The sequence below is a fragment of the Rhinolophus ferrumequinum genome, chromosome 15 (genome assembly GCF_004115265.2).
Source record: "Rhinolophus ferrumequinum isolate MPI-CBG mRhiFer1 chromosome 15, mRhiFer1_v1.p, whole genome shotgun sequence".
In the NCBI taxonomy this organism is placed as follows: Eukaryota; Metazoa; Chordata; class Mammalia; order Chiroptera; family Rhinolophidae; genus Rhinolophus; species Rhinolophus ferrumequinum.
The window spans coordinates 33,457,048-33,475,246 of NC_046298.1; the positions used below are offsets into that span (position 1 = coordinate 33,457,048).

At 53.8% G+C, this 18,199-nt stretch overlaps 1 protein-coding gene across 2 annotated transcripts in view; it reads right to left on the reverse strand.

Annotated features, from left to right (window-relative positions):
* GALNS (galactosamine (N-acetyl)-6-sulfatase) overlaps positions 1–18,199 on the reverse strand; it is a 30,061-nt gene that overhangs the window by 10,987 nt on the left and 875 nt on the right. Inside the window, exons 2-10 of one of the 2 annotated variants that reach the window (XM_033127405.1) lie at positions 16,437–16,598; positions 11,283–11,406; positions 10,541–10,615; positions 9,638–9,740; positions 6,781–6,924; positions 5,597–5,663; positions 5,384–5,511; positions 4,903–5,042; positions 2,215–2,318 (exon numbers count right to left, since the gene is read on the reverse strand). In XM_033127405.1, coding sequence (XP_032983296.1) covers positions 2,215–2,318; positions 4,903–5,042; positions 5,384–5,511; positions 5,597–5,663; positions 6,781–6,924; positions 9,638–9,740; positions 10,541–10,615; positions 11,283–11,406 — 885 coding nt within the window. In that variant the 5' untranslated portion in view covers positions 16,437–16,598. The remainder of the gene's footprint in view (positions 1–2,214; positions 2,319–4,902; positions 5,043–5,383; positions 5,512–5,596; positions 5,664–6,780; positions 6,925–9,637; positions 9,741–10,540; positions 10,616–11,282; positions 11,407–16,436; positions 16,599–18,199) is intronic. The other variant, XM_033127404.1, reaches the window with a different exon arrangement.

Below are 18,199 nucleotides of genomic sequence, written 5' to 3' on the forward strand. Positions count from 1 at the left end.
CTCTCGCCTCCATTCCTCTCCACAAGGAAACGGAGCACACTCGTCAGGGCCACTTGCATCATCTGTTTTTGCAGCCCAGTGCAGGGGGGGCATGAAGGTCAACGTTCGGTTTAAAGATTCTTTAAAGCAGAGGGGAGGAGAAACATTCCAGCGGCTCCCCTCCCTTCTCACTATTTTTTTTTTTTTTAAGGACAAAAGAGAGAAAAGAAAAAAAAAGAAAGAAATCCAGATACTTTAACCGTCTGGAAAAATAAATAAGGAGAAGAGATTGCAGTGCCAGGTGGGGGTGGTGCGGGAAGGAGCGGATATCTAAAGTCCTCATATCAGCACAGAACAGCTGGGCGCACTCATGGAAGATGCTCTTTTTGAAAAATAGACACTCACGACGTGCACATAATGTCTTTAAGAAAACGCAATTTGTCTGCCATGGGCCCGTGGCAGAAGTCACCAAGGCTGTTATCAGCACTTTCAAGACTTAACTCTGAATCAAAGGCTACAATTAATAAAGTCACCCCGCCAGGCATGAAGGGGAGAGCTAAATATTTGAAACTGGTTGGACAAATGGCAGGGAGTGTTTAAATAAAATCCTCTCCCAGTTATCACAGAGTACAGTCCTGATAGCCCCGCCTAATTCAATTTCAGTGTGTGTCATGGGATGTGGTGGAGAGAAGGCAGCCGCATAGCTCTGTGCGATCTGTTCTTTCTCCTCCAGGGAGCAGGACCCAGAGGGCCTGGGAGACAGGCAGGCAAAGGGCAGAGGATCCCAAAGGCTGGAGCCTCCCACAGGCAGAGGGGGTGGGGAGAGGGGTCTCCACAGGACCGTCCCAGGAGGGAGAGGCTGTGCGCGTGTGTGGAGGAGGAAGGTGGGCTCCATGCCCTATGCCTGCGGGTCTGCCCCAGCTCTGCCACCTGCCAGGTGGTAGGTCCCAACAAGTGACTGCCTCTGCTGGGTCTCAGTTTGCTGACATGAGGAATGGGGACGATGATGATGATGATGATGGTGATGGTGACGGCGACAGGCTGAACAAAAACGCCCAGGGACCTCCACGCCCAATTCTGTGAATGTTTCCTTACACTGCGAAGGAGAATCAGGCTGTCAATCAGCTGACCTTAGAAGAGGCGGCTCCTGGGTCCCTGGGCAGGCCCAGGGTAATCATAGGGTCCTAACACTGGGAGAGGGGCGGGAGGGCCTGAGTCAGGGTGCTGGCCTAGATGATGGAGGGAGGAGCTGAGGGCCAAGAAGCCGGAAAAAGACCAGGAAACGTGTTCTCCCCTGGAGCCTCCAGGAGGAACCAGCCCTGTGACACCTGATTCTAGCCCCGGGAGACAGGGCAGGACGTCTGACCTTCAGACATGTGATAACAAACATGTGTGGTTCCAGCCCCTCATGTGGCGATTGCTTCAGCAGCCACAGGACACTCAGAGGCCCCCAAGGCGCTGCTGTGAGGGCTGAGGTGACACCAGTGCTGAGAACAGTGTTCTCCGGAGAAGCTCACAAGGGAAGAAAGACCAGCTGAGACAATGAGTGACACACACGCCTACAAATAGCCGTCTTGACACCCTGAGGGCGTCTGAACCAAGGTGCCCAGCTAGAGAAAACCCCAAGTTCTCAGCCAAGTCAGGAGTAGAGCAAGGGCTCTGAGGAGCATGACACACACCGTGCTCAGCCAGAGGACCAGGTCACCCAGCCCTGCAATCTGCACCTGTGCGCTGTAGACAGCTACCAGCCATGTGGTCCAGCTGCTGCTATCTCTAGGAATGTGTCCACAGAGCAGTGGACTGGGAGACGCACTTTGGAAAAACAGGTTCTATGACCAAACAAGATTTTAAAAACTCAGCTTGCTCTATGCCCCTGCCAGAAGTCCATGATACTCATTAGCACACTCAAGGCTCTGACAAGTCCTGCAGGAAAGAAACTGTTCTAGTCAGTTGCACTCAGGACTGCCACATTAATTAACTATAGATGCCTCCTTGCCCCATGGCAGCTACGAACATCCCATGCCATGTCTGTGGGGGATTTCCAATGCCCAACCCATGTATCCTTCACCAGCTGCCTCCTCTGGGAGGGGCCCTGTTTGGAGGAGAGCAGTGAGTGTGACTCCAGCGTTTCCTGGGCAAGGCAGAATGAATAGAGGGAGGAGGCCCACGGGGGGACTGAGTCTCCACACCCCATGATGACCACAGGCCTGGCCACCTGGCCAACCTCTGACTCACCTGGCCTGCAGGGATGCGTCCGGGCCACCACACGATTGCAGGCTCCCTCATTCCACCTTCAAATGTGGTCTGCTTCCCGCACAGAAAGGGGCCATTACTACCGCCTGGGGAGGGAGAGGTGTCACGCATCAGTGGTCTATCCTGAGTCCCCAGGGCCGCACATGCCCTGCTGGGCACTCGCCCACACCTGGCTCCCGACCAGCTATTCAAAGGTGCCACTGATGAAACACTGAGGCACCGAGACCGTCATGAAGACAAAGGACCAGCCATGAGGTCAGGATGCCTTGAGATGGCTCTGACCCAGGTGACTGTCCCAGAAGCTGTGGTTGTAACATTGTGCCCCTAAGGAAGAGTGACTGCTCAGAAACGGAGAACGTGACCACGCTTGTTAGACAAGGCGCAGATGCTCTTCAAGCAGTCATACAGCAGATCCCAATAGCAGGCCTATGGGATTCCTTGTCGCTTTTCAGGTACAGCATTTCTTAAATGCTTGCGTTCACAAGTGTCTCTGCACTTGGGGTTGGGGAGTCAGTCCCTGGGCCTCACGGGGGTGTCCCATCAGGGATGGGACAAAGACTCATTTCTGACAAGCATCGCTCTGAACAGGTGGTCCCTGAACCACGCTTGAGAAAGTGTCAGAGGGCAGAGCCCCCAGCCCTGACTGGTCACATGTCCTGCTCAATCCCAGAACACAGAGGAAGGTTCCTGAGAACAAACAGGGTGTCTGCTGCTGCAGCATGAGCTGCCCAGGGCTCACCTGAAAAATGCCCCCTGATGCCCCCTGAAAAATGAGGAAAACAAAACAGAGCAGTGTTTTGCTAGCAGGAAGCCACAGCTTGTCCCTGGCACCGGAAGCTGAACTCCACCTCCAAGCATCACTGCAGGCCAGTCTTGAGGGAAGAGCAGCGATGAACACAGAGGGACAACATGGGAGGGCAGACAGATTCCGTGTCACGAGTCTGAACGCAGGGACCATGAGGAGACGAGATGCGCCACTCCGAGGATGGGCTCCTCCTGGGGGTCAGGGCTCAGGGCGCTAAGGAAGGCCCACTTCCTTTCTCTTTCTATTTCTCAGGCGGGGTGGTGGGTACATGGATTTTCACCATATTGCCATTTGCACCTTATAGGTACGCACAGATGTTTCTGTCCATATGAACTATTCCACAGTGCAGAAACAAAGACTGGGGTGATTAAGCCCAAGCCCGGCTGGAAGGTTGGTGGTTCCGATGAGGCATGGCTGTCAGGGAAAGGCTCTCCTGGGCACCCCATTTGGGAGCCAACAGAGACATTGATATCCAGTGGGGCCCTGGACTTTTGCTAGGAAGGTCCACCCATGCTCCGGGACCATCAGCTGTATGATGAGAGCCTGTGTGAGAACGAAACCTCTCCAGGAGTGGGGCTGGGCCATGGATGGCACCGCACAGCACCCTTGGGGACCTGGACGCTGAACTGCTGGTCCGTTGTCAACAGGATTCCCTCCTGGCTTGGGCCAGCTGTGATGTTCCTGTCACTTAAGATCCCGAAGCCCCTTCTGCCCCCGGACTATAGGTTCACCCAGAGCCTCCTCATGCAGGCCTGTCCCCATGGGGTTTCCTGCTGTCTGTGGCCTTCCATCCAGAGCTGTCTGAGTGACTCAGGACCCTGCTGAGGCACCGGAATTTTTAAGAATGGGATGAAAAGATATGCTACCACTAGGGTGAAACTCTTACAGGTTAACGAAACAGCAGGGTATGGCCACCTCACACAAGCCGGGAACCAGAGCTTAATGAAGGACCTGGGGTCATGGTCCCCAGGAGGCCCACAGGCCCAGCTCAGGCACAGAAGCACAGAGCGCGTCTGGAGCGGGTGTGGGGTGAGGGCTTGTCCCTTCCCTCCTGGACACCTACCCCCACGAGGCCTTGTGAGGGAGCTTCGGGAGTAGGGGGTGCCCTCAGCCTGGGCCTGGTTGCTGGGGAGGCTGGGAAGTGCGTCTCCTGCATTGTTAGCTCCCAGGGGAGGTGGTCATTGCCCTCACCATGAAGGGAGGCTCCCTCATCTCAGAAAAAGGTGCAAATGTGGCTGGGCAGACACGTGACAATGGCCACCATGTTAGATCTAAGTTTAGAATAAAAACGCTGATGGAGAATGTCAGAGCTTTAGAGGGAAAAGCCCAGAAGTGACCTCATTCTGCCCGTGAATGTGCAGGAGGCAGAAGTTACCTGCTTTCAGGGCCGGTCAGTGGCAGAGCTGGGACAGGATGAAGACCCTGGCCGTGGTCTCCACCCTCCCCCACCAAGCTCTCCCTCCTAACCAGGCACCTCCAGGAGACCTAGAATCACCAAACAAGTTGAGAGAGGGGTGTCAGGCAGTCACTATTTCACACACTGACACATCCCTCATGCGCCAGAAAAGGCCAAGTTACTCCAGCTTTTCAGGGGAGGAGAGCGCATCATGGAATGTGGCCCTGCCGGTCTTGTGTGTGACCACCCCACAGAGCAGCTCTTGGGTCTCCTCATGTCTGTTCCCACTGGATGGGGTCCCAGGAGGAGAGCCGGTGTCTCCCTCAACTGGATGGGGCCCTGGGCTGAGCCCCCTCCATGCTCTGTCCCAAGAGTGGCTGAGGGGACCCTGAGTGAGTCTCAGGGGTCCAGCCTTCCAGAATGGAGCCTTGTTTGAGGATGTGATGATAGGAACACTCTGAACACCTGCCTTGTTTGGGAGCAGAAATGAGGGCAGCACCGTTGTCAGAGGTGAAGAAAACAAACGTGTTCTCTGTGATCCTCAGGTCCTGAAGAAGGCTCAGGATTTTCCCCACACTGTCATCGATCTCCCGGACAGCGTCCCCATACCTATGGGAAAGATGGCCAAGGGCATCGGTGTGATCAAAGAGCAGTTAAATCATAACTTCAGGGATGGACAACAAAACAGACTGGCTAAATTCACAGAAGAGGAGGAGGAAAGTTCAAGTTCCCAGAGTTAATCCGAACAGAGCTGACCACACCGCTATAGTACTCCCCCTACTAATCTTGGGGTGACGGATAGCTTCAGAGGCACAGATGCTTCAGTCTTGTTCTACAATTGATCATTAAAAACACAATGGTACTGAGCACCCTGTCCGTGGAGGTAATCAAGCACAGCTGAATCCCCCGCCCCCAGGTAAGGGTCTATGTCTCTACGATCAAGGACTCACCGCCCTCGCTGACTGGTGCCCAAGAAAGGCTTAGAAGCATAAACAGGTGCATGTGTGGCGTCGATGGCCCAGTAGAGAAAGAAGGGGCGCTGAGCTGCCTGCTGCCTCTTAATGAAATCCAGGGCTTCCTGAGGAGAAGAACATACCATCTGCCTCTGCCTGAAGGCTGACTTCCCCCCACCATAAAGCCTGCCCAGCACAGGCTTCTATTACCTGTAAATAGATCTGGGTTAGGTTGGCTTCTCCAGTCTTCTGGTTAATCGGAAATTCTTCGTAAAATCTGAAAATAATCCAGATCCAGGCAGAAATCAGATTTCAGGCCAAGAAAGCCCCATCTCCCTGATTTCAGAGGCAACGTCATGGGCCTCATTTAAAACAACGATGGAAATGTTCAATTTATAAACAAATGAAACTGGAAGCTCACACTGCTCCTGAGGGTCTCAGTCTCCTCAAGGACGAAGTGGGGCTAAGACTGGGGGCCACGGTCACCATTTGGGAGAAGGATAAGGAGCAACGTGTAAGGACAGAGAGGGCAGTGAAAGAGAGGACAACAAGAAGGGGATCCCCATTGCTCAGGGCTGGGGTGACGGCTGATGAGATGGGGTTTCTTTTTGAGGCAGTGGAAATGTTCTGAAACTGGCGATGGCTGCACAGTGCTGTTCGCATACGAGAAAGCGATGAACTGTGCACTTCAAAATGGATGCCCTGTCTGGGATGTGAAGGCTCTCAACAAAGCTGCTATTAAAAAACGCGACGAGTTGGCTCGGCTTCTTGGTCCGTTGATATATAATGAGCTTCAACCCCAAATTAATGGTAATAAAAAAGGAAGAAAAAAAAGAAAGGTTAAGCCAAACAAAAATCAAGAAAGACCAGGGCCCTGCCTGGCGTGGCCACGCTGCAGGCGCCCTGCTGCCAGGGCATGGACAGGACCAGGGCAATCCTGGGGCTCCTGGGAGACTCACAAGCAGGGTTCATCCCATCACGTCCTCTGTGATGCTGCCGATTTCCTCAGTGCCTAGTGTGCAGCCCACCTGCTAGCTTGGTGCAGGCAGATGGCCTCTGAAGCTGGAGCCCAGCATCTGCCAACGGGCTGCAGGAGTCTGAGCCCAGAGACCGTGTGAATGGCTACTGTGTGAATACACCTTGTTCTGGAAAGCATCTTTGGCTCTCATATTTTTGAAAAGGTGAGAGACCTCGTAGGTGTGGCTGAAGCGGTGGCCTAGGCCAAGTCCTGTAAGGCTCTAGGCAGGACAATGAGCTGGCAAAGCAGGGCCTGGCCAACTGGGATGCCAGCACTGGTGGGAAGGTGCTCCTAGAACTTCCATCCAGCTCCCGGGCAGCCCCGAGGGCAGGGACTGGGCTCAGCGTCACAGGGTGGGAAGGGAAGGGACTGTTACCTGCCAACCATCTCCCAGTCCCGGTACACGGGGATGTTAGGCCTGGCCCTGTTGTCATAAGGTCCAAAGTGACAGTTGGGGGATCCAAACCACTCATCAAATCCATGCTTCAGGGGGTGGAACTGAGGCCTATGGCCCAGATGCCTAGAAACAGGAACCCAGGACACTTCAGGGAGCCCCGCAGGGGGACACTCCAAAGTTCTGTGCAGCAACACCCCAACACCTTCACAGAACATTTCATGAAACAAGCATCCCTCAGCACCCAAAGTGTGCTAAGCCTGGACACAGGAAGACCTTGCCCTCCAGGAGATGTCAGGACCTGCCACGCTCTCCCAGCGACGCTGCCACACATCACGGGCTGGAACAGCACCAGGACCAGTGCTCACCGACCCAGCACCCTGGTCAGGAGTGGGGATGGGCCTGATAGAAGAAAACATGGCAATGTGCACATAGGCTGACAACTGCCAAGCTGTTTGGAAACCCCGGTGCTCTGCAAGGTCCTACCATACACTGCGGGTGTCATCTGAAGCCGAGAGGGCCTCTTGCCTTGTGCTCCGGCACCCACATGCCCCTTCCCCTTGCAGGCACCTAATGTTGGGTCCTCCAGCCAATGGGAGGTACTGACAGGCTCCCATCCAAATCAGGTTCCAGTGGTCCTGGAGCATGGCCCCATCCGTTCTTTGGAACGTGGGGCTTACAGAGGTGGTTCTGGAGTGCAGTGGCTCTGGATCTCAATCCCTGTGGAGTGAGCTGACTCCATCCTGGGAAGTGGATGGGTTCCTTAGGTTTTCATTTGCAGAAAGCCTCTCGCAGTGATGCGGTTTGGAAAGCCGTGTCCCTGGAGCAGAGGGTCCTGTTCCTCTTCTGCCCCTGGGCAGGCCCCACCCTGACCGCTCAGAGGCCCTGCAACGGGTCATACAAAGCCCAGATTCCTGTGAGCTCACTGTACTGCTCTGCCACTTGATCAGAGAGAATGCAGTGGGGCAGCGGGGGTGCCAGCATCTGAATCTGGGTGACACTAAGTGCATCTCTTGGGGCCTCGGTTCCCCACTGCTCTGCCTCCAGATAGCTGCCTGGCGCCCACCTTGGGCCTTTCTGGTCTCTCTGACAGGTGTGTGAGTGACGGCTCTGCTGTGACCTCTGTTTGTGCTTCCTGTTTTGTGGCTCGTGTCTTCTCTGGGCTGTTCCTACATGTCTAGTCCCTTCTCAACACCTCGTTCCAGCACTGGCTGTGTGTGACTCTTGTGTACCCACATCCGTCAGCTCAAATGGCCTTTGCTTAACAGAAACACTAGCCGAGGTCCTGCTCATGTGAAACTGTCAATTCAAAATGCTTGTTCCGAAATAGCAGCGGGGCCAGCCCTGCCTGAAGGTGAGCTGGAGCGGCAGGGCGTCGCAGGCTCCTGGGACTCAGGGCAGATGGAGCAGCCTCTCACCGTCCAGGTTCCGTCCACCCCAGGCGTTGGTCAGGCTGAGGAAATCCAGGTCCGTGGTGCTGGGGCCCAGACGCAGGACGTCAGGGCAGTCATAGCCATATCAGCCAGCACTCCCCACCAGTGCTATGAGGGGACCTCGCTGAGACTGGGACCTCCACCTGGCTGAGGAGAAGCCGAGCTCTCTGCCCCAGGCCCCCAGAGCCTGTCCTTGCTCTAGCCATGGCTGCCATGGCCCTGGTGTGTCCACTGGCAGTGTATCCACCTCTCTGAGTCCATGCAGAGCTGCCTCTCTGGGCCCTGTCCTCCTCCTGCACCAGTGTCCACCTCTGTCCTCATGGAGACATGCTCCCATTCCAGCTCTGGCTGCCCCAAGTCAAGGACTATGAACGGGAAGCTGCCAGACCCCGGGCAGAGCTGCCAGGCTGGGCACAGAGAGCTCTGATCTTCGGGTGCTCTTCCTGCTTCTGGTTCAGCCCTGACACGGCTCTGGCAGGCCTTACAGCCAGCCTCTGTCCATCTCCCTAGGCCTTCCCGGCTCTGCTTGGGACCATGCAGGCAAGGAGGGCTCTCTTGGTTCAATGCGTCCCCACCAGCTCTGCTCTGCAGCCACCACCACCACCTCTGAGCTCATCTGCTTGGCAGGTGCCTCCCAACTTGTCTCTCCTGGTTTCTGTGCATGGAGCAGCAGTTCCCAAGGGGTGCAGACAAGGCACTCATCCTTGAGAAAGAAGTGCCAGTGAGTGCCAGAGGGGCTAAGGGCACAGGGGCCACGGCACGTTGAAGGAGAGACAATTAGAGCTGGAAAATCATGGAAGGCTTCCTTTAGGAAGTAGGCTTGCTGCTCTCCCAGGGCCCCAATACTCAGGAAAGAAAAGAGGACACTGAGCTTTACACCAACCCTCCAGGGCTGTGCACTTGGACGACCCCAGGGAGTAAGAGACAGAAACTGCATAACATGCTTAAAACAGCATAAACAGCACGCACAGTAACGTGAGCTTCTACAGTCATGATCATTTGAGCCCAATGACTCCACACTGCATGACTATCCTGTACTTCCTGTTTCTTCATTTCACCCCCAGACAAAGCCCTTGTGCTTGCTGACAAAGTGTCATCTGCTATGGCAATAATGTGGCTCCTTTGTGACGCTGTGGCAGCAGGCAGCACAGGCAGAAGAATGGAGAGAAGGGCAGGTGGCTGGGACGTGCGACATACAAGGAGAGCGATGGGCTCTCAGACGATGCCCAGCCGCAAACAGGAGGTCCCACCAGCACGGCCATGCCGGCTTTTAAAGGAATGCTTCAGACACCTACGGATCTGGAATTCAAAGACTCCACTTCCCACCCAAGAAGTTTCCCCCATGTGGAAATGTTTAGCAATGACTCTGTGCAGATGTGCCCGGCCAGACGAGTGTCAGGACTCACCACTTGCCCACGATCTTGCTGACGTAGCCGGCCCCCTTCAGCAGCTCAGGCAGGAGGAGCTCGGTGTCTGGGATGCCGCCCACGACCTCCTGGGGCGTGTAGGCTAGAAGGACACCGCATTGCATGAACTACTCACACACGGGGCAGCCTGTGCTGCAGAAGGTAACAGATTTGAACACTGGCCCTTCAGGGTCAAAAGGCAAAGCCCTGGGGAAGAGCTGGCATTGCCACACATTTTTGGGGTCTTCCAGGCACCTGCCCTCTGGAACATGTCATCTGTTACTATGAGGGTCCCACTCACACCAGGTTCCCTGGTGCTTTCTATTAGGTTGGTGCAAAAGTAATTATGGTTTAACAGGTTAAAGATAATTGCAAAAACCGCAATTACTTTTGTACCACCCTAATATACTGCCTTTCTCTGAGGGCAGTTCCCTGCTGAACTCACAGCAACTGGCTCCCTCGGGTCTCTTTGTGGGTGTATAGCTCGCCCGCACAAATGGGCAGCAGCTCCTTGGGGTGGAGGGAGGGGGTATATCCAACTCGCCAGGCCGTGCTGGGCAGTCCCAGGACAGGACACGGCAGGGAAGGAGCAGTGATCAGTGCCTGTTGGCCTTGGTGTCGTCCTCAAAGCTGGAGGGGGGAGGGCGCTGGGCTGTGCCCTGAACCCCTGAGACGACACGCTAAACTCACCATCCTCTCTACTTGCCTAAAATGCGTAGTTTTTGATGGAAGCACTGTATCAAAATGGCATGTTATAACCCAAACAAGGCCCTTGACCTTGAGGAATGAGTGCCACACTGGAGCAGGAAGGTCACATGTAAGGATGAGTGACAGATGCCCCTCCTTTGCCCTCTCTGGTCCTCGGCCTCCCAAGCCTGCGGCACAGCCCACACGCACACATACCATTCCGGGCCTGCCCGTTGGTGGTGTAGAAGCCATTGCGGATGGGCAGACGGCCAGTGAGCAGGGCCGCCCTTGCTGCATGGAGGAGAAAAACCAGAAACACCATGAAAATGCGTCATACATCAGGCCCCGCCAGCCTCCTAAACCTGGGTGGGCAGACCGCCCCTGTACTGACGGACTCAGAGATGGGTCACTGGGGAGCGCTGGCCAGGCCCCGCAGCTCAGCATCGTCCAGCCCCCCAGTCGCTCTTCCTGGCTCCCAGGACAGCCACCAAGATGTGGGGCTCACCCGGCCCCTCATGCACTCCCGCACCCAGCATTCCTTCTCTTTAAGACCAGCATTTATGCAGGAGGCCCTCAGCAGCAGTGATTCTCATGGGGGTGGGGGGTGGGGGGCTGGCTCACGCCTGCAACCCCGACACCCACCCTCATGGCCAAGAACCACTTCCCAGCCAAGTGCTTCTGAACCAGCTACAGCACTCGTGCCTGGACATCAGAGCCACCACATGCAGCAACTTTGGCCTCAGATCCTTACAGGGGAGAAGCCCACGGTAGCTTGATGGCCCCGCGCCCCATACAGCACAGAGCCAGGGACCCAATGTGCCCGGCAGCCGACAGAAAGGCCGCCCAGTCCTGGGCGGAAATATGAAGCTTAGGCCTCCGTCAGGGCTGCCTGCTCCCCGTGCCCCTGGTCCCCACCCCCTACCTACTCCCTGGTGGCCAAGGGCCAGCCCTGATTTACATGGTGAGCACAGCGGGTTGGCTGTGTAGAAGTTCGGGAAAAGCATGCCCTCGGCGGCCATCCGGTCCAAATTCGGGGTCTCTCTGGAAGGCTCTCCGTATACTCCTAGGTCGCCCCACCCCATCTGCAGGAAAGAGCATGGAGAGGTAGCTGAAACCTCCTTCCGTCTCGGGGGCCCGTGCCACAGAGCTCCTTCTTGACTCAGTCCTGGCTTGGACACGGGGAGTGTGGGCAGTGGCTGGGCTTCGAGGACCAATTAGTGGAGACGTCGTGTGCTCACCTGCACCCTGGCCTTGACATAGAGAAGCCCTCATAAGTCTGCTGTGCAGACTGAGATTTAACAGCAAGTGAAAGGATCCCCACAAAGCTAAATGGAGCGTGGCCATGTGACCCAGCTGTTCAATTTCTGAAACGAATGTCATACAAAACTACCCGCATGTCCACAGCAGCGTGGGTAACGATGGCCCAAAGGGAAGACCCCAGAGTCCATCAAGTTGATCAGTGGATAAACACAACATGGTCTACCCACCCAGCACTGGGTTGAATAGCAGCCTCCAAAATTTATGTCCATGCAGAACCTGGGAATGTAACCTTATTTGGAAATGCAGTTGTAATTAGCTAAGATGAGGTCATTCCGGAGTAGCCTGGGCCCTACTCCAGTGACTGGTGTCCTTCTCAGAGGAGGAGACACACAGACACACAGGAGAGAAGGCTTTGAGACGAGGGAGGCAGAGACTGGAGTGATGCATCTAAGCCAAGGACACCCGGAGCCTCCTGGGAGATGGAGGGGAGGCAGGGAGGGTCCTCCCTCTAATTCTCGGGAGGAACCAGCTCTGCTGACAACTTGGTTTCAGACTCTGGCATCCAGAGCTGGGAGAGAAAATATTTCTATTGTTTTAAGGCACCAAATTTGTGGTAATTTGCTGTGCTCCAGGAAAGTAATACACACATGATAGAATATTACCACAACCTGGATGAACTGTGACAAGGTCCTTCCAAGCTGGGTCTCCTTAGACGTTCTCAGCATGAGACCCCAGGTTGTCACTTCTACAGTGACTAACTGCCGTCCCCTCTTCTCCTGAACAAGGGGTGGGGGCAGAAAAGGGCTCTAGCTGTGGAGCAGGGCCCAGCGAGCCAAGGTTGCTCCAGCTCCCAGACCCATGCTGCGGCCCCTTACGAGTCAGACCTTCCCTTGGGGAGTGACACATTACTCTCTCCTGATATAGTATCTGAGATGATATAGTATCACCAAACCTGAGACGACCATCTGACCTAATGATTCCACTCATGGGTGTCTCCCCACCAGAGTCTAAAACAGACGTCCACGTGAGACCGTGCACACGACATCCACAGCAGTGCTATTCCCAGTCACCAAAATGTGCAGGCAACCAAGTGTCCAGGTGATGATGTGTCCATCCACACCCTGGAATATTACTCAGCCATAAGAAGGAGTGAAGTATCGGGTGGCCGGTTAGCTCAGTTGGTTAGAGAGCAGTGCTCTTAACAATAAGGTTGCGGGTTCGATACCCACATGGGCCACTGTGAGCTGCACCCTCCACAACTAGATTGAAACAACTACTTGACTTAGAGCTGATGGGTCCTGGAAAAACATGCTTAAAATAAATAAAAGTTTTTAAAAAAATTCTGATTACTGTAAGATAACTATTAAAAAAAAAAAAAGGAGGGAAGTATCGACACACGCTCCAACGTGGATGAGCCTCAAACACACGATGCTACACGAGAGCAGCCAGTCACAAAAGGACAAATGTGTTTGATTCCATTTTTACGAAATGTCCAGAACAGGCAAATCCACAGAGACAGAAAGCAGACTGCTATCTGCCAGGGGCTGAGGGAGGAGAACAGGCAGTGACTGCCAGTGATAACGGGACTTCTTTTTGGGGTGATGAGAATGGTCTAAAGCTGACCGTGGTGAGGCTGCACTGTGCTGTGACTATACTAGAAACCGCTGAACTCTCACTGTGTGAACTGCAGGTATGGTGAACTACATCTCAACGGAGCAGTTAGCACAGAGAAGTGCAGGTACCCGCTTTTCTGCTGAGCCCTGGGAGGACTTTGGCAGTTCCTGTTTCCAGGAGCCCCTTCAAGCCCTTCTGACTCACTGGGCTCTGGTGAGTCAGCCAACAAGAAGTCTCAGGCCTGTATGAAAGGACAAGGGTCTGAACTGAGAGGAACGTGCCTGCCTGGTCAGCACGCGCTGACCTGGAAAACTCCAAAGACGCTGGGTTGATTCTGTAGACGTTTCAGTTGGGCCTGTTGATCACGAAGAGATCTGGCAACTCTAGGCCATATGTGGTGGTGGTAGGCCCAGGACAGTCTCATTTAGGTCTATGGTCTGTTGTTGTTGTTATTATCTTATTATTATTATTAAACATTACTCTTTTTAATAAAAATTTTAAAAATTTTTAATTGGGGAATATTGGGGACCAGTGTGTTCCTCCAGGGCCCATCAGCTCCAAGTCTAGTTGTGGAGGGCACAGCTCAGCTCCAAGTCCAGTTGCTGTTTTCAACCTTTAGTCGCAGGGAGTGCAGCCCACCATCCTATACAGGAATTGAACAGGCAACCTTGTTATTAAGAGCTCACACTCTAACCAACTGAGCCATCCAGCTGCCCCTCTGGAAGCTCAGTGGCAGCTCGTTGTTTTCAGTCTAGTTGTGGAGGGCACAGCTCACTGGCCCATGTGGGAATCGAACCGGCAACCATGTTGTTAAGAGCTCACGCTCTAACCAACTGAGCCATCCGGCCATCCCTATTATCTGTAATTATTAATGCTCCTTCTCTCTTCTCTGCAAGATAGTTTATACAGCCACCCTCCCCATAAGTGTGAGCCCAGGAGGGTGACACTGCCTCTGGTGAGATTCGGCCTCCATGCTTCTCCCAGGCACTGACTTCTCCCCTTGTTCTTGTCTCCCAGCTTTAGGCTGGTTGAGACATAAGAGGGTCCGAGAGCCCACTTAGGGCTTTTGCCTTTGGATCGTGTAGTCTGCTCTCAAAGGCCCTTCTGGCCATAGGGTCCTAGGTTTGGCCCTTTCCGCTTTGGATTCTTTTGGAGATGGTTTATTTTGAAGTCACTGAAATGGCTTTTCCATTCAGTGACAATAGGAGCTGGAATGAAAAAAGCGCCTGGAGAGAGGTGTGGCTGACAGAAGAAAGGAAGGTAGGGTGCTCGTGGGTCGAGAAGGGACAACGTGCCTCAGAGTCTGCCAAGGCCCGCATGAAGTTTGCATGTCCAGGGACAGGGCTACATGTCTAAGTTGGGGGCAGGAGAGAGGGGCAGGGGAGCATTCTCAGAAGCATCTGCTGACCTAGCAGGAGCCCCAGTGCAGGCTGAGATGGCACAACTTGCTTGAAGCCTGGCCTGGAGAAGGCTCCCAGGCTCCTGCCCTCACCCTACTCTGCCCCGAGTGTGGATTTGTCCTCACAGGTACCAATGGGCTGTTGTCCCTCTAAGCAGGGCACGTCCCAGGTCAGAGGAGCAGAGAGAGACCAAAGGGCTTGTCACGTAGCACCCTTTGCCTGCCACCCACCACAGTTCTAGCCTCCCACGAGGAAGGCAGGTGTCCAACATAAATCACAATGTTTGCATAAACAAAGTGGGTGCAGGGAGCCCCTCTTGTTGGCAATGGTGGGACACTCTCTAAATCCCAGGTCCCAGATGCTGACCCAGGGACCAGCCTGCTTACAGGTGGGCCTTTCTGAGGCCAGCAATCCCTGGCCCACTGTGTTGCTTGTCTGCTCAAGACCATTCTATTATTACCTGTTGATTAGCTTTCTTAGCTACAAAAATAGGAATATTAACATCTATTTTGCAGAGTTACTAGGGGTTAAAGGGAATCATCATCTCACACATCATATTTAGTATCTTTTCCCCTCTCCTACGTCACTGCCCACATGCACAGAAGGCAAAAGCCACTGGGCCCCGGGGATGACGGGCCTCTTCCCACCCGTGACCTTGCCTTCACTTAGAATCTCAAGACGGTGGAGCAACGTAAGCATCACACACTGCTGGCTACAAGGGATTCTTATAGACACACACACATTGAAAGACCTGCAGGGTCTGCTGACTGGCTCTGGAGGCTCAGGTTGGGGGCGCCCACTTGCTGGGCCCACCGTGGTCACACTGGAGCTGGCCGCTGTGCAGCTCACCTTTAAACTTCCTGGGTCAGGGCAGTTCTGCTTAGTCCTGTTTTACAAATAAGGGACCCTGACACAGAGAGCGCTAGGGCCCCTGGAAGTGGTCTTGGGCCCAGTTAGGCTGGGATGCCCTGGGAGGGAGCTCTGTCTCCCCAGCCCCATCAGCCTTGGAGAACATAATTGAATCAGCTCCACTGACGAAATGGTTCTCAACATCTTCTAAACTCATGCAATGCATGTCTACCCGGGCCAGCCCTGGGTCTGAGGACATACTGGGGGAAAAAGGAGGGAGACGCCATCCCTACCCTCACCAGGTGCCACCCTGGACGAAGGCGTCTGCACACCCTGCCACAAATGCCCCATCCCGCTCCCCGACTGGTCCTCTGGTGGGGCGGGGCATTGGCCAGACCCCTCCCCAACCAGTAAGCCTGGCTCAGGGGTATGGACTAAATCTTCAGCGCACCCTCACACTGGGCCTGCCGACTGTCAGGGCAGGTCAGGACACAGAGCAAGGGAGCCTCTGGATCCTGCCACCTGAAGCCACTGCCGCCCTAGCCTGTCTAGTCAGGAGAACTGGGTTTCCCATTTTTGCTTAAGTCACTTTGAATGCATTTTCTGTTATTTGCCACCCCAAAGTCCTAACTTATCCACGTTTGCTGACCAGGACAAAGATCTTGCAGACTTCTCTAGTTTCAGCTGCCAGAGAACCCGAAAGCCACAAGAAGGAACCTGCACCAGAGGGGCCTGGCACTGGGGCTCCTGGCCGCAGTTCCGGTTCCTGCTGCCCCACCCCACGTCAGCGCCCCTTGAGAAAAAACACTACCAGCACTGGTCATGCTCCACCATTCAGAACCTCCAGGGCCTAAAATGACACTTCCAACAGAAATACACAGGAGCCACCTGTGTAAGTACATTTTCTAGTAGCCCCATTAAAAAGGCAAAAAGAAATAGATGAATGAGGGCTAAGTTATTTGATTTAACCTAAATACGTACAGGCATCCCTCGTTTCATTGCACTTCGCTTTATTGTGCTTCACAGGTGTTGCGTTTTTACAAACTGAAGACAAGATCCTCCAGCAGCAAAAAGATCACAACTCGTTTTATTGCGATATTCGCTCTATGGCAGTGGTCTGGAACCAGATCTGCAATGTCTCCAAGGTATGCCTGTATGTATGTCCAAAAATATTATCATTTCAACAAACCTTCAGTGCACAGTCAGGAAGGCACATGACTTGCTTCACACACCCACTGCCACCCTGGAGAGAAGGGGAAGGGGCAGAAACCCGAAAAAGCACTCAGCTAGAGGCTTGCCATCCAAGAGACTGCTTGAACGAGCCTTGATGGGGACCCCAGTTTGGAGAAGACTGAGTATTGAAACAGGAAGCAAGCATTTCCAAGACTGACATATTCATTAAGGAGTAGTTTCCCTACTGGTCATCAGAATGGGGCTGGCTAAGGGGCTGCAGAGCCTGCTTTTGAAGCAGTCATCGTGTGAGTAAGTCTATGAGACCAAAAAGAAGCATGTCCAGGGTTATCTCTGGGTGGTGGAATGATGGCTGGGTTTCTATGATCTTTGCAGGGTCATCTGAATGTTGTTAATTTTTTATATAAAGAATCCTTATTTTAACAATAAAAAAATGACTAAACGAGATTGTTTTACATTTTTTTTTCTCGTACTAAGTCTTCAAAATCCAAGTGTATTTTACACATACAGCAGCTTTCAATTCCTGCCCGCCAGGACCGTCTAACAGCCACACGAGGCTCCTGGCCTTGGTCCAATGGTTCCTGTGATGTCTCTGCTGGCCTTTTGGGGAACTCTGATCTATATTTACTCACTTCTGACACCAAATGTGGGGATGTTTCCACACCAGCCTCTTCTCCAACTCTCCGGTCAACAGTTGGGAGTACAACAATTCGGGTCAGTTCTTCCACTATATACCTGGAGCTAGCCTCAAATCCCACAGGTCACGGGCTCAGTCCCACAAGATGGCCCCCCTTCAGCTAGCCACAACTCCCGGGCCTCCCGTACTTCTGACCAACTTGCTCAAGTTCTATGATTTGCTAGGATGGCTCACAGTACCCAGGGAAGTGCTGTATTTACTATTACCAGTTCATTATGAAGGATACAACTCAGGAACAGCAGATGGAAGAAGCGCCTAGAGCAAGGTACGGATAAGGGAGCTCCCAGCCCTCCCCCCGCTCTCCCAGCACCTCCATGCAGCACCTCCATTGTTTAGGGTTTTTGACGGAGGTCTCGTGACACAGGCATGATGGATAAAATCATTGACTCGATGGTGATGGAACTCAAACTCCAGCCGTTCTCCCCTCCTGAGGTCAGGGGCTGGGATGAAAGTTTCAACCATCTATTCACATCTTGGCCTTCTGGGGACCCCATCCTGAAACTTTCCAGGGCTCCAGCCACCAGTCGCCTCATGAGCACACCACAGACACCCCTTTCCCTCCAAGAGTTTTAGGAGCTGTATACAGGTCACTGACTTTTGTCAGATCACTGGACCTGACAGTACCGAGCACCACGGCCTGCCATCTGCCCTGCCTCAGTCCTTTCATCACTATGAGGAGAGCTGGATGGGGAGGAGGTGAGGCCCAAAGAGCTTCCATAACTTCCCCTGGCTCGGAGGGGAGGAAGATCCTCGAATCCAGAACCCAGGTTTGTCTGCATCCCCACTTTGCCCCCATACCTCACAATAGCTAATTTCAGAATCTCCATTTCACTCCTGGCTTCCTCAGGAAAGGAGCACATGGGA